The 16,496-nt window shown below is 37.2% G+C and overlaps 3 protein-coding genes across 4 annotated transcripts in view; 2 read left to right on the top strand and 1 right to left on the bottom strand.

Annotated features, from left to right (window-relative positions):
* Nucleotides 1-956, top strand: part of IscU (Iron-sulfur cluster assembly enzyme) — a 38,132-nt gene extending 37,176 nt beyond the window's left edge. Inside the window, exon 5 of the mRNA XM_089244319.1 lies at nucleotides 384-956. Coding sequence (XP_089100445.1) covers nucleotides 384-451 — 68 coding nt within the window. The 3' untranslated portion in view covers nucleotides 452-956. The remainder of the gene's footprint in view (nucleotides 1-383) is intronic.
* Nucleotides 957-7,188: 6,232 nt separating this feature from the next.
* DCAF12 (DDB1 and CUL4 associated factor 12-like protein) lies at nucleotides 7,189-10,029 on the bottom strand. Its single transcript, XM_089244318.1, has one exon. The coding sequence runs from the start codon at nucleotides 9,928-9,930 to the stop codon at nucleotides 8,650-8,652; it is 1,281 nt and encodes a 426-aa protein (XP_089100444.1). The 5' UTR covers nucleotides 9,931-10,029; the 3' UTR covers nucleotides 7,189-8,649.
* Nucleotides 10,030-16,151: 6,122 nt separating this feature from the next.
* Nucleotides 16,152-16,496, top strand: part of LOC149076695 (uncharacterized) — a 62,817-nt gene continuing 62,472 nt past the window's right edge. The window contains exon 1 of one of the 2 annotated variants that reach the window (XM_089244316.1): nucleotides 16,152-16,363. The gene's annotated coding sequence lies outside the window, so the exon portion shown is untranslated. The remainder of the gene's footprint in view (nucleotides 16,364-16,496) is intronic. The other variant, XM_089244317.1, reaches the window with a different exon arrangement.

Below are 16,496 nucleotides of genomic sequence, written 5' to 3'. Positions count from 1 at the left end.
TTTATGCCCTTGAAAAGAGCACTCCTCGAGAGCGAGAGCATGTGATAGGTGCAAATGGAATGCATATTGAGCACATGCTATGACTAAATGAAGTTTTATGTTTCCATGGTTTTTATACACTTTCCCATCTGGTCATTGAAATTTCAACTATAATTTTTATTGCAGTTTTTCCCATGGTCCATATAACACACACACACACATATATATATATATACCAAGTTTCAATGCGGCCACTACATGGGTAGTGTGAGTTTAATTATAACTACACTGTATATTGTGGTGTGTATTATCAATTATGAAGCTAGAAAGTTATTAAATTTCCAAAAAGTTATTTTTCTTATTTATTTGATGGTTTAAATAAAGCTCTGTTTATTTCTTTCTAGTGCTGGCAGAAGATGCAATCAAAGCGGCTCTTAAGGATTATAAGACAAAGCAAGAAAAAGAAAACTGATTTTATATTGTAACTTGCTTATTATAGGTCTCGCATGTGTATTTCATTTTTTGAGTGAGCTTTTTAGTGTATATTTGATATTCTTTTCCCGTACATTAAATTAAGAAAAAAATCAGATAAACAAATAAATTTAAAACAAGCTAGTTAAAAAAAATGCTGTTTTCTACTTGTGTAACTTTCTGAGTTTTTCTTTTATACTTTCTGTAGGATAAAAAATGTGTTCAAGAGATTGTTGTTTCAGATAGCTTCTTGTCCATATCATATTTTTGGAGAAGTTTCTTTAGAGAATTCATTATGGTCATATTAGCATATTCTTTTAGTGCTCATTGCTATATTTTCCACAGCATAAATTCTGAGAAAGAAAAAATTCCAGTCGCAAGAAAAACTGTATCTGTGAAAACTCTGTGGCATTCCCTTGTTGCATGTACAGTGTATGTTTGTGAAAACACTATTGATCTCAAAGTGATCTAATTTGAAGAAAAAATATATTAGCATTTTGTGACAATCACCGTTTTGCCTTATTCAAAATGCCCAAGCTTTCATCCATTAAATTCCTTTTTTTTTTTAACCCTTTAAGTGACACAGCAGAAATCAATAAACTCGTTCAAAATGTCATGTCTTTTTCAGGTGGAATTACATAAAAGTTTGATAAAAGATATTTTACAAAACTTTAAAACAACCAATAAGCCTATTGGTTACATTCACTCAAATGTATCCGATACTCTTATTGCCTGCATTTTTGAAGTTTTATGAAACTTGTAATTTTAAACTAGTGTAATCTCTGCCTTAATGAAGTAGACTTTCTTCTGATTTTCAGCAGGTGGAAACTAAGAAGTATAGGGAAAATAGTTTCATTGAGAAATCAACTTTACAATATATCTGAACTTGTCAATGTTAAAATAAGTAGCTTTTAAGGAGGCGAGATGTTGCACCAATGCTGCTTAAAGGGTTCGCGGCTGTGGTGGTCGAGTGGTTATAGTGACGGACTCGCGATGCAAGGATCCGGGTTCGAACCCCACAGTGGTGGTCAGCTGAAGTTGGTTTTCTGTGATTCCCAACTTCAAGGCGCGAATGCGAGCCGATCTCCCCGTTAAAAAGTCTCGCCACAGAGAGCAACAGGCCTACAACGTTACAAATATCCAATCATTACAGTTCACTCACAATTTGAAGTATAGATGGCAGCACTGAAATATCATACACAACACTAGCTACACAGACTGTTAGGTGCACACACACACACTTTGTTCCAGACTCTGCCACGAAGCTGAGCTGGAAGAGATCTCGGCAACAGGATAAGTCCGGTGGTAGAGACCCTGGCATTCATTCATTCATTGCTTAAAGGGTTAAATAATACATTTCAAGCATTTACTTGCATGGCAAGAGATATTTTTGGAAATATTTTTCTAATTTTATTTTCCCTGTTATGAAACTTGGATTGCTCACAAATTGAGATGATTATAACTTGATGTAATGTGAGTACGTAGATAATTGGAATACTAGACTCTATAATACTTAGCAGACCTCTGGTTGCAGTACTAGGTAACATGCAATTGCCCACCATCTAATAATAGTCAAATCCCATTATGGTGAATCATCCGTGGACCCAATAAAAAGCTCGCTATAACGCAAGGTTCATTCATGAGCTGAAAAAGTTCATTATAGCTAGATTCAGCTGTATTAATCAGAAAATTAATAAAGTCATTCAAAATATAATTGTCATCTTTATTACTAAAACTTAAACTATGGAAAGAAAAGGAACACAAAGGAAATTTCTGTTTGCATGAATGCATTAGAACTGTTCCAGGGAGTCTTACCTTACATATTCCCAGGTTCCTATAATCTAGAAAGTCAGGGGAAAAAATTGTGGTCAGGGATCAGACAAGAAAGTCAAGGTAATTTCTAAACACACGAATATTTCTTCAAAGGGATTATAAAAAACTAATTGTGAAAAGAAATAGGATGGTTTTCTTTTTTAAATTCAATACCCACTCCCCCATATTTACAGTATTGTGTCTGTTTCTACTTAGTGATATCCCTCATTTTCTTTTTCTCTCTCTATTCATACTGTTATATTTTTATAGCTGTTTTTTTCATCTCCACGCTTGTTTACTTTCATAAAATTCGGACAAGATTTTTAAATATTGGATCCTGGTTGCGGAAAAATAGAGGTTTATTAGATTCAAGTCACCCACTTCAATCAATTCTTAGAGTTAAGATATATAATTGCTCTGAATCTAACTTATTTCCCAGCATGGTGGCTAATGCGGTAATCAAACAATTTTCACCTCAAAATTAAACAGTTTAATGTTTAAGAGAACTATCATTTGTTGTTTTGGATGAAAGAGATAATATTTGCTGTCCTAATCAAATGAAAATGTTTTTTTTTAGTTATTATTGTATAACATGCAACTTTTGAGAGGGATGATACTGTATCAATTTGATGTGTGAGAAAATATTATTTGGTCAGAAATAGGCATTCGATAGTCAAGGAAATCTATTCTGTTCAATAATGTATATGCGCCTTTAATTATTGAGGAAATTATCATGCCTCAAATTATTTAAACATTTTGATACACCTGACGCAACCAACATTTAGGGACCTGTCCCAATGTCTTCAGATATCATGTTTTATTGTTTATTCACACTACTGGGTCAAAATGAATGAATGCCAGAACTCTACCACCAGATTTATCATGATGCCAAATCTCTTCCAGCTCAGCTTCAGAAGACTTCTGCAGAGTCTGGAAAATGTGTGTACCTAACCATCTGAGTGGGTATATAGTGTTGTGTCTGATTTTTCAGTGCTGCCATTTATATTTCATAAGTGAAGTATGATGATTTTACTGGATCAGAGACATGCAGTGGTGGGGAAGGAGCTATATACGAAGCCTGTCCCTGCACATATTTGCTATTAGACCTGCAAATGTAAGACAATGAACATGAAAAATAACTGAAATGATTACATGAACTCTAGTAAAATTTTAAATAGATGTCTTTGATCAAACTATGCAAAAACTATGATGACATTGATATTAGCATTGCTAACGGAAATTACATAGAAATTTTTATCCAAAAAAAACATTTAGTTTAAATGAAAAAATGTTCTTGGTTTGATAAAATCACGACAAAAAAATTTGACAAATTTTTCTATTATGAAATCAGTCAGTCACAAATCTTCACTTCCTATGTTCAGTGATGATCTTATTTAACTTTTCTGTGAGTTTGATATGCTGTGCATAAATCATACAAAACACAAAAGGCCAATTAGAATTAAATTTAAAAGTTTTTGGGTTGTTTTGCCGACGTGAAGTACAGTTTGTCTTTCAGAAACTGTACTTCACGTCGGCAAAACAACTTACAGCAGACGAGGTACTAGGCTTCTTGAGTGGGCTCACAGTAGATGAGGTACTGGGCCTTGATGAGTCTCTTGAGATGTGAAGAAATTGCATTGTTGGAATCTACAGTGAATGCTGCGCTGTCGTCACTAGAAAGTGCAGCGTTGGGTTGAGGGGGTCTGCAATCTGTCTGAACAGAAGGAGTTTTCTCTTGACTTGGGCCTGTAACACCTGATGATCTTCAGCTGGTAGGCAGGTGACAGAGGGATCATAGATATCTGTGGTCGCAGCTGCAGTGAAATCCACTTCAGTAAATAAATCTCTATTGATTGGGACTATAGCACATCTTTGAAATTTTTTACGGCAATGGTCAGAGTAGCTGCATTCAAAAAAAGTCTCCCCAAGAAATCGTGACAACTAATATTGAGTTACAAGCCTACCAGGGTTATTTTGCAAGAATCTCTCAATTGCTTGAACATAATAAGTGTTGAATGGCCCCATGAAAGATACATCCAGGGGCTGCAGCTTGTGACCGCAATGAGGTGAAAGACAAACTACAGTGGCATGATTATTCCTAGCTTTTTCAATGAAGGGGAGGTTCCTCGTGTGCATAGTGTGTCCATCAAGTATTAGCAATACTGGGTCTTCTTTTGATGGTTTGGCATATTTCAAGAAGTGATCAAACCATTGGGGGAATATCTCAATTTGCATTCACCCTGAAGACGAACGATTCGACAAACGAAATCTGTCTCAGGTGGAGCACCATCTTCAAGTTCTTTCATCTGCTGCCTAGGAAATATGACGAAAGGAGGGATAAAAAATTCTCTCAGCTGACATACAAACTGCAAAAGTAAAGAGAACACCTCTTTCGACGGATGTGAGGGAACCAACTTTACATCTACCTTTAAGTGCAAAAACTATTTTTATTAATTATTAAATTTCTATGATTAAAATAATTTGATTAAATCTTCTACGATTAAAATAAATTCCAATAACTGGGAATCTTTTTGTTTCTGTTATCAAGTCTAGATTCTAGTTATCGAGATTTCTCTGTATATAAAGGCCTATATATATATATATTTATTTATTTACCGCTGTAAATGTATAAATATTTTTATTTAAATTTTGTATAAAAATGTAATGATAATATATTTATTTATTTTGTACAAGATTGTGTGTCGGTCAAAATGACCATGGTTAAAGGCAAAATGGCCACTGATGACCACTGCCGTGGCCATTTTGTCCTCTTCGGCGGTGTTATATAAATACGACTCCACAGCATAAACGACTAACTCTTACTTCGACATATATATTTATAGCTTAAATCGTCTAGTTTCAAGGGGTGAATGCTAATCGCATGTATTAGGAACTTGTATTTAGTTAAAAACATTAATGAAACATGCTTATCTTACATCAGCACAGTGAAAAACAAAAAAATGTTGAATGATTTTCAAACAAATGGTCTGAACAGCTTCCAACTTCCATATAACAATGATGGTGGACTAGCAGAGCAGTTAAAGCGTTTGGAGCTTTGTGGCAGCACCTTACAGGGAGGAAATAGCCAGTGGCAATTTTGCCTGCCATGGCCACCCTTCCCCTACTGGTCACAATGACTTGAAAATTTGCATGGATACTCCTGAAGCAATGGAAATTTCTTTCGCAGAAGGAAAAATGTGCAAGTAGATGATACTGTACTTGGCCCGCAGTATAATCTATTTTGTGCAACCACATCATTTCACCACTTCCACAGTATCAGTGTGTGGATAGAACAACTTCTATCCAGATGCACATTGCAATCCCAGCAAAGCAGCTGCTGAAGACCCATTTTGACAATAACAGGATGGCACGACACCTGGCTGGCCGTCAGTTCACTTGACCTTAACCCTTGCAACTTCTGGCTGTGGGGGTACCTCAAAATGTTATGAACAGTGATCGGATTGCGAACTTTGGTGAATTGCAATCTCCAACGCATCCCCTATATGTTAGAAGTTCCTCAGGAATATTAACGTGGGGACACGTTTGGTTTAATAAAGGTGAATTGCAAGCGTATCCATATCATGACCATGGCATACTCTGTTGTTGAACAAGAATTTTTGTGCTTTCACCTCATAGCCAGAACACAGTGGACGAGATATTTAACACTTCTTGAGTAAGTTATAGTTATTTGTTTGATTACTTTACACTTTTTTTGTGATGTTTTCGTGAATCGTGTAATGCTATAATCAAGTTGTCACTTTGCCATGACTGGCTATTGTTCCCATTCTGCGAGCAAATTTCCCATGTGTTAGATGATGTCATTAATTTTACATTTTAAAGTCTTTTTTCCCCCTTTACTTAATAAAATTATATTTCTTCAGGAATATTCACGTCAATTTTCAAGTCATTCTGACAATTGTTCTTTTTTTTACAGTTTTTTGAAATCAGAACCTTAGTTATAATCACCCTGTATATTGTTAATCATCACTAATTAATCTGCATTATTTATGCTTCATTAAATACATTATATTCACCTAATTTTTATTATAGTCTTTGCAAAATAGCTTCCTAATTAAGCATACTGAAAGGAACTGGAGAAAACATCTCTATATATATAATTAATAATAACAAAAGAATTTTCAAACACAAAGTAATCCATTGAGTTGAGCAAAAAATAATTAAATTGCAAAAGTTGGTTTTCGTTAAAATATAAGAAATATTTATTGATTAATTAATGTGGGAATAGTGTTAATTACATTAATAAACATTTTATTTTAGTTAGTTATTAGAAGTTTGAATGATTTTTCAGAAATTTCATTGTTTTTAATGTTACTTATTTAAAACAAAAAACCTGGTTTAAACCAAAAAAAAAAGTTTTTTTACCAACCCTGTCCACCCCTACTTTAGCAAAAATTGTTTCCATACTTGATGCTGTGATTTTTAATAACCATATGCAGTGAAGCAGTTGCTTCCTGAAATTGTTACAAAATCTTTCGGAAAGCAGGATTTTCCATGGAAGAAATCAGTGCAAAGGTTAAATTTCCAAATAATATATGCAAGATTTGAAAAATTGTATGCAAGCTGCTTTCCGTGATTGCAGTGCTAAAAATTACATAAACATAGAAGATATACAAGCTGACATGACAAATATATAGACTCTCATTCAAAATTGTAGAGAAAGTAAAAAAAAGAGGAAGATGAGACGAATGTCATCATTTTTTCAGAAGAAAAAAAACAGTGTGGGGTGAAGTTTTACACAGAGCTTGTCAACTTTCAAAGAACTGCAGAAATTTTGATTCCTAGCATAATTCTGGCATTTTTTGTATGATTTCTGAAACAACTGTTTACTGAAAGTCGGGCAGCAAATGGTGCGAACTGTATACAGAAAACTGTTATTGATCACTGGAAAAAAAATTTACAGAACCATTTTTCATTTTTTTACTCCCTATTTTTACTTTAATTTTCAATTAATTCATTTTAATTTTTTCGAGATCGTTACACATTATGTCAATTGAACCTTTATTAAGCAGAAACCTGTGTTCAACAGAAAAAAATCTCGGTCCCTTGCGATTCTGTTGAAGACAAGTTTTACTGTAATTTTAAAATTGAAAAAAAAAAATTAGGGATTTTTTATTATGCTATGGCTGTTGTCTAGGGGCGTGTCCTCCCCATCCTACTTTTTCTCATTTTTGGAGTGGGAGCTCCGAGAGGATCTTGGGGAAGGGCTGCATCAGTCCCATATAACCTCCCCAACGTGTTTTTCTATCCCTTCAAACTGGTTCAGAAATTTAAATGTCAAGGCCCTATTCATGCGGCATTTAAATTTTAAATAAAACTTTGTACAGCTCTGCTGAAAATAATTTCCATCTTAATTCAAAAAAACGGTTATAGTAAAATGTCTAATCTAGGCAATAAAACATTTACTGTGATTATTTCTTTTCTAAAAATCATACGGTAAATCATTTCACTGCCTGTGACGTACTGAAATCCAAATATACAGGATTATATTTGGATTTCTTGCAAAGCTTGAAAGATTTTGCATCCAAACACGGCTGCAAATTTTAAAGTGTTTCCTCATGTGAATGTGCCGGTAACTGGCATATTTCAGGAACAAATGACCTTAAACCATGTATGCTTCTGAAAAATGCCGAACGAATGTTCTGTAAAGGCATCTACACCTTCAAAATTTGAGAAAGTCTAGTCCTTTTTCCATGGAATCCTAAAACTGCTGTGTGAATTTGAAAAATTGCAATTGCTGATTTTTAAAAATGGTAGAAGAGTAAATGTGGAGATATGGCCATATTTTAATGCCACTTTGTTTTTATTTACTCTAGCGTTAACTTCAGAAATGATCTCAAGGTTTCTTTTTATTGAGGTGTTTCCTTTTGAGGCCACTCATTTTAAAACAAAAGCAATACGAGTGAAACTTCCTACCGCATAGCACTTGCTTATCACAGGTTTTATTTCTTTTTCATCCACCCTATTGGCTAAAATTTCTTCCCACAAGCTATAGAAGAACAACCCTTCTTCCCAACGGTTCAGCAAGTTAATTCTCTGAAACCGATTTTACAGGATCATTTTTGAAATGTTCTGTATTCTTTTGTTGATTTTCAGAAACTTGTTTTTAAATCCGTTTTAAAACCGATTTTTCATTTCGTATTGGAATCCGCAACATGTATTAGTCAAGTTTTTATTACAGCTAGATTTTTGCTGTGACGGTATTTCATTGAATTTTTTTTTAAATTTTCATTGGATAATAGTTTTTTTGATGAAAAAATGCAATGACAGTGATGAAATATAAAATTAACAGATCCACCCAGATTTTATATTCATTACAGCAGCATTTTCAATGAAGTTGTGACAATTATCATTTAATTGCATCATTCATTATTGCCATAAAGCAGCGTAACAGCCATGCATATCAACTGTTAATGGACCACCCCCAGCAAAAAAACGGGTTCCCGATTGGTCGTAACAATGTGTGTATATAGCAGTATGGGTTATTCCTTGGAGAAAAATCCATGGTATGCGTGCGAAAATACCGTGTCCCATTTGACCGGGAACATGCGTAACATTATATTCACGCTCCAAATACCTTCCAACCTTCAGGTCGAAAAAGTTTATTTGCCCCATACCAGTTCCGATGGTCAACAAATCATCTCTGAAAGTCATTGATCTAACGCTGCTTCCTCTACACTTTGTTTTGATATTTTTCACCATTCCGTAAGTCCTACTATCGATGAAAGTCACGTGGGCAGAAGATCCGACAGCAAATATATTTCTGTTCCTGTTGTATTCCAAGCACACATTCTCGCTGTTGTAGGGAAGTTTATGCGAGGACACCTGCTGGAAAGTAGTCATATCCCACTTGTGAAGAAAAGAATTGGAGCTTAAAGCCGTGAGATACCTGGACGGCCTGAATGATAAAGCCCTGACTTTGTTTGCATGTTGGCACTGTCGAACCACCAAGGGTTTCATGTAATAGTAATCACGTGGATGCACGTATTCAGGTTCGTCTACGTTCACGCACCACAACGCCACGGTGCCATCCCTGGCCCCAGAAATGAAGAAATTATCATCTAACCACTTGATGTCGAATATCCAGTCTTTGTGAGCTCGTTCGCCGACGCACACGGGCTGCGAGTCGTGCAAAGAATACACGGCCACGTCGTTGGAATGCGGCCCGCCGGTGACGAGCAACTTCCGCGACGGGTTGATGGCGAGAGCGTGTATCCCACTCTCGTACAGCGGCGGTATACTGCTGGGGCTGCTCTTGGGCTGCCTCAAGCGAGTGAAGAGTCCCCTCTTGATGTCGTAGATGAAAACGCCGTTGCATTTGGTGCCGCAGACGATCTGGTTGTCGGAAAGCCACTCCGAACAGAAAACCTTATTAGCGTTCAGCTGTAACAAGCGCTCCTTGAAAAGACTCTGTTCGACCATGCGCCTGCTGCCGAGCTCCCTCAGCTGCCTGCAGTAGGATAGTCTTCCGATTTCGGAGGACCTACGCAAATGAACTATGTTTTTCGTTTCGCCACCTCCGTGCAGCACATCCGTGACGGGTAAACTGCTGTCCTCTTCCGCGCCATCGGCACGGTCGTAGAAAATGTGTGAAGCGCTGCGCTGCCTTCTTGTGCGGATAATACGAGCTCGACGTTCTCCCACATTCATGTTTCGTCCTTAATATCAGTCTCATAGTTCCATCGCTCACTGGTGCTGTTTACAACAACAAAACTCATCACTCTTTTTTATTTTCTCATGTAGATGGTATGTGCTTTCCTTTTCTAGGTCCATGCACCCTTCTCGCGGAAGATCTGCATGACCATATAACTCGTATTTCCCGGGACTGTTTTCCAATGAGGTAGAACTCCTTAATGCATGCTTATATGAAGTCGTCTTAGCCAACACGCAAGGTATTCTGCTTTAGAAGGTATTGTCTTAGCTCAGTGTAAGGCGACTAGATATGTTCACATTTACACTATAATTCATTAATTTTTAGTTTCATTTTGAAAAAAAAAATTAACCCGATTGACAAGAAATATTTTGCATCTGATTTTTTTCATGATTGAATTAAATATTTTTTAAAGTCATGTTTGAAAATTCGACTTCAGGAATCATGACACCCCTTAAATGAATAAATCATCGCCAACAATTTTAAGATGGGATTTCTTTTCCAGTTCCAATTCAGAAGCTCTGGAAGATTTACATGTTGCATCACAGCTTTTGATTGAAATTCTGCAACACAATTAAAACTGAGTAACACAACAAACATGAATGAAATCGATCAAAGTTACAAATACTGTCACGATTACAGTTCAACAATTACAGTTTAAAATTTTTACGGCATCTCATTTATGTTATGAATGTGCGTTTGAAACAGTAGGCTCTACTTAACACCATATTTGGAGCAATAGACAGTAAAGACATGGCGATAAAAAATTCTCAAATTTCGAGAATTGAGAACCAGGAGAGAGGGTAATCGTGATTTTTCGGAAAAAATTAAGAAACGAAATACACATATAAGGCAGCGATTCTCAACCTGTGGGGCGCGATAGTACTGAAAGGGGGGCGCTAGCATATCGAAAGAAATATGTATTATTTAAAAAAATGATTATTTCATTCTGAAAGGAAAGCAAAACAAAATGCATTATAAGATAATAAAAAATAAAATTCGCATTTACACTGATATAATACACTTCAAATAGGACTTTTTCAGTACTGCACAATGTATTTAATAATTAGAATACATCCCATATTGTTCAGTATTTTCGTGACTTTCTCAGAGGAAAGATTGTTTTATTTTCATTTAAAATAAGTTGATAAAAGTAATTTTCAGCAAATTATTTGAATGTAATATTACATATGAAAGTTCCAAAAATTTCATGAAGGGGGGGGGGGGCGCGATGAAAATTATGATTGAAAATTGGGTCGCAAATACTGAAAGATTGAGAAACGCTGCATATAAGGGCAACGGAGATGCAAAATCCTGCAGTCTGCAGTCCGTCTCTGTTAAGAGGGGTCCCTGGGCAATTGTCTCCTTTCCTGACATGACAAGCACAATTATTTTCAATTGGTCATTTGTTTTGGCGCAGTTTGACCTAATTGGTCCTTGCGCTACAGAAATCGAAGTCCAATCGAATAAATGCGCCCTTGAATAAACCTTCATTTTAAAATGTAGGCTGGAATAAAAATTTCAAAGTGGTCCAAATCTTTCTTGTGAAAAGATAAAGTAAAAATTTATTAATATTTCATCGTGATAAAAATCAATTGCAATAATAATAAATAGAAAATATCCGAGAAACCACTAATTATTTTGAATATGACAATTCATAAAATGACTAGTTTGATTGAAAGTTTCTGATCGAAGCGTTGTTATTATTTCAGTGTTTTCACAAGTCACCTTCGTCAAGCTACCATTTTTGCAATCTTCTTTGAAGTTTATTACACATGACTGTTTCGATGAGATTTTAAAATAACTCAAAAAAATATTGTCCTGTTTCATTGATCAATATGTAATCTGATTAAAACGGCTGCGTATAAAAACGATCGCGTAGTAAACAGAACGCACTGTATGCACCTTCCCAAAAAATGTTGACTTGATAGCGAAAGAGAACAAATTACCACATTTTGGCAAAAAGTATTGATTTGGTTAAAAAAAATTTCAAGTAGATCTCATTTGGCTAAAACTTTAAAAATGTGGTGATAAATTTGCCAATTTAGTGGATGAAACTATTACATAATTACACGTAACAACAAGGTTATACTATCACACTGCATTGAGAGTAAAAGCGCCAATCGTGAAGGAAGAAGGCCGAACTTTGCTTCTAATGGGATAGAATATTTCAGTTCATTTTTAACAAGTGACAACCCGTTGCTGGCGGAGAAATGCACTTTGGTTTGGTGTTTGGCATATAACTGACCGTTAGAAAAATGGCACGCCACAAAATTTTAAAAGTTTATAAATCACTAAATATTCATCCGATCGAAAACACTTTTCTATATTAATTTTTCACAAGGAATCACGTGTGTAATTATTGGGCGGCCGATAGTTACCACCCTGTATATATTCTGGATTTCAATTTGGGTCCAAATTCGCATGACGAAAATATGAAGGAATGCTAGAGGCAGTTTCTTCAACAAAAGTTGGCGGTGATAATTCGTTGCCAATACGCCAATTTCCTCGTGTGAGGGCTTCTATAGCATTACACGTGTCGGTCTTCTGGAAACGGTTTCTCTTATCAGTTGCCGAACTTTAGTTTCTCCGTGTGAGGAAGGCCCTCCTCACACGGGGAAACTAAGTCTTTTTTGAAATAATCTAAATTTCTCTCCATGTCGAACTACGCCGACAAATGTATGCCATTTCTACATCGAACGGTATCGAAATCTCTACGTCGTTCTATATCGGCTTGCTACTGGGTAGGAATGCATGATCGGAAACCCCAACTTGATGTGCTGGAGGATAAATGAAGATGCAGAAATGACAAGCTAATAATGAGTGGAAAAACTATTTATTTAGCGACCTTTGACTCTGACACCAACCTCGTCGCAGCTTCAAACGTCCACGAAATGCCAACACCATTTATAGCAGAAAGTCTCCGCGCGAAGCTCGTGACATCACTGAAGTCACATATTTCACCTATAGTCATTGGATATAATGCAAAAAAAAAAGATTTCGCTTACGTCTCTGCCTGCTATATCAGCGCCTCCTAGAGATAGTCCATTTTCCCTCAGAATATTCAGGAAAAAAAATTCCCTGCTCGTGCTAGTATCATCGTTGTGCGGAAAAGAAATGACCAGCCTAAGAACTGGTGATTTCTATGCCCCACATCCAATCATTATATACGGTATTTGTGAGCCAATCAGAAAGATTCTATTCTAAAATAAGAAGAAACGAAATAGGATGCTGTGTTTCAAAATGTGGCAAACTTGCTAGGTAGTCTGAATGACGTTTATGGCAACCCGTGCGCAGGCGACCTATCTCTAGGAGGCGCTAGCTATATCCAATGGCTACAGGTATTATTTTATAGAAGGTATTGGAAATGCGGGTATTTTTGAAAGGATTCGACAATCAATGCGTCACCGTTGTGAAGCGTACATAACTGGATGGTAAAAACTTTGAGCACTTGTGAAACTTGTTGTGGAACGTGTACACGTACTGTGTAGCACATAGTCGCACAGGTTGGGGTTTCCAGTCATACACTCCTATGCATTGGCGTACACAAAGGGGGTTGGGGTTATAACCCTTCTCTCCCCCCCCCCCGTTGAGTCAAGATTACAGTGTTACTTTGCAGGAAAAACGTAAACTCCCCCCCCCCCCTCAGAAAGAAAAAAGAAATCTGAAAAAAACCCTCGAGAAAATCAGCGTGCTCCTATGTGATTCTGTTCCGTGGTTTTTGTGCTTTCTAATTCCCTTAAAAGTTTGTACGTTGAGTTTTGAATCGCCTTGCGTATACACCTTTGTCTCACGGGGATAAACGGGCCACAGTCCCCCTAAAATTGGCTGCATTATAAGCACGAGCCCAAAGCCGCCCATCCCACTTCCTGTCTCAAAAAGGGAGACGGGGGAGTCCCCTCAAAATTCATATTTGATCAGAGCCCGAACCAAAGTCGCCCTTAGGATGTGTAACAGGTGCGGTCGCACCTGGTCCCGCACTCACTAATACAATTGAAAAAAATATACGTATCTACTCTATAATATGAAATCACAAACTCGAAAAGGGCCCGTTTCTAGGTAACGGAAGTCGGTTACGATTTTGGGACAAGTTTTCATTTAACTCTTGCATATCGGGACCCATTTGATCCCTCGGGACTAAGTTATGTGTATGTACCGAGAGGCTCTCACATCTTATAGCAGGGCCCCTAGGATGAGAGAGATGGGGGGGGGGCCCTCTGTGACTAATTTACAGTGCGAAAAATCAAAAAGTGTTAAGAATCGTTCCGGCCGCTGTCAGCCATGCCCTTGTGGTCATGCCGAGAAGTATGTATAAGTATAATAATATACATACATCTGAATAATATACATATATCACCAGTGCTGTCAACACACAGGGTCGGGGTACCTGGGGGAGCATTGCACATATACTTTCACGGGGAAGTTAAAAGGTTTCGTTTCCAGGGGCCCTTGATGGACCTCATTGTTCACTTGCTGCTTTAAAATTGAAAAATTGCCGATAGCGGAAGCCCAAAATTTATCCAGTCTGGGGCCCACATAAAAATCTGCGAATTCGGTCCCGAGTAATTACGTGGGGGTGCTACATTTTATTCGTTGGTAAAATGAATACTAATGAATATTTGCCGGGGCCCTCACGGCTGGGGATGCCCGATAAGCTTACGAGTCACGGACCCAGTTTCATTATGGGAGGCCTGGATGAATCTTATATATTTTTTATTGTTTAAAATTTGCAACATCGATAGCCCGAGATAAAGCCAGTCTGGGGCCCCACTAAAAGTATGCGAATTGGGTCCCGGGTAGTTGGTTGGGGCCCTGAATTTTATTCATTGTAAAATTAATAAAAATGAAACATTTTCGTGGCCCTCACAGGGAGGATGTCCGACAAGCCTCATTTCGGGTTCCCCTGGTTGAATCTCATTGATTTTTGTTGTTCAGCATTGTAAAATTTGCAACATCGGTAGCCCGAGATTAATCCAGTCTATGGTCCCACTAAAATTCAGCGAATTGATCCTACCAATATGCGTTAGGATTCAGAGGGGCAGAGCTGATGACGAAATTTTGTTGACAAGGGAGGTGAGAGTTTTGCTAACAAGGGGGGGGGGGTCAAAAATGGCTAAAAATTTGCTCACGTAATACTTGAACGGCCCCAAAGCGTAAAATTCGCTTCTTCAGTAAGCTGGTACTTTCACGTCCCCACTCTGATGAAGTGGGACAAAATAAACAAGATATGTTGTGAAGAGAAAAAAGGTGGGAGTGGCCGTATTAGGAGACCCCTAGTACGTTATATAAAATTAATTTTTTTTTCCAGGAGTGTAAAATAAGGTGTCTGTATGAGCTTCAAGTAAGAAAATTACAAATTTATATTACGGGAAACTTTTTTGGCTGTGGAAGGGGACTCCGCCGTCACGACCTGGGTAAATAAATGCATTTTTGTTTCTGGTTGTGGGCCAAAGCAACCCAATAATTATTTCATATTTATTAATTTAATTATATCATCAATTCTAGAATTATTTCTTTCATTGATTCTGGAAGAATTTTTTCCTTAAATTCTGAATTTTCATAAGTTCCGATATATATTTTTTTTGAATTATTTTTATTATTTTCAATTCTTCAATCCTAAATTTTCATTACCTTTCGGAATTATTTCTTTCATTTTAAAATTTTCTTTCAATCTGAATTTCCTTCAAACTAAAAATATCTATAAAAACTTTTGTGTTAATTTTCATTCCTTTCTGTCCTCAATTATTTTCGCAAAAAGCCCCGTGACTGGTAAGGGCAGCCCTGGGGCTCGAACTCATGTCATACTGTGCCTAAAATACAAAAGGCAACCAAATTTAGGGCCGTGAAGATTTTTGGTCCTTTACGAGAAACACGCTCTGGCATTGATCAGAGGCGTCGACATGAAGAAAACATATTGAGGGGGCTGAAAGTTGCAGGCGTCCTGTGTAGGAGTGGTGCGTTGCATCGTACATGCATGAGTTATTGGGGGGGGGGAAAGCTAAGCCCCCCGCTACAAAACTTATTGATGGGGGTGCACAAACAGCCCCAGGTTTTAGCGCCTATGGCCATGATCGAAACTAAAATAACGTTTTTTTCGAAACTCCAACCGAATGTTTCGCCAAAAAAAAAAGCCAGCGGAGGCAGAGAAGGAGGGAATAGAAAAAAACCGAGAGAATGAAAATTGCAACCGGGAAAGACCAATACATTTTCGCGGGCATTTATGGTTTGTTTATTTTAGGGAAGTGTGATATTTAACTGAGGAGGAATCAGAAAGAAAGCCGCCATCTGAGCGCGTCATCACCAACAATAACAGCGAATAATTTAAAGGGTTGCCGCTAGCTTTTTGTTTTCATCGTGCGTTTGTTTGTTCCTTCGCTTGTTGTGAACCACTGTTATGATCTTGTGAAAAAGAAATTCACGCAACAACAAACAGTAAGTGGTGACGATTTCTCATTCTATTAATTGGACGAGATTCCATGTTTTAAGCGCGATCCGCTCTCGTCATACAGGTATATATTCCGAATTGGGAGACCCCAGATGCCCGTAATCCAACGGCCGTTAAGCC

Source organism: Pholcus phalangioides, unplaced genomic scaffold (genome assembly GCF_987345545.1).
Source record: "Pholcus phalangioides strain wild (caught in Gottingen) unplaced genomic scaffold, Ppha-v1.0 ptg000015l_1, whole genome shotgun sequence".
Taxonomy (NCBI): domain Eukaryota; kingdom Metazoa; phylum Arthropoda; class Arachnida; order Araneae; family Pholcidae; genus Pholcus; species Pholcus phalangioides.
Note: the sequence above shows the minus strand (reverse complement) of the source record. Positions and strands in the feature narration are given on the sequence as shown.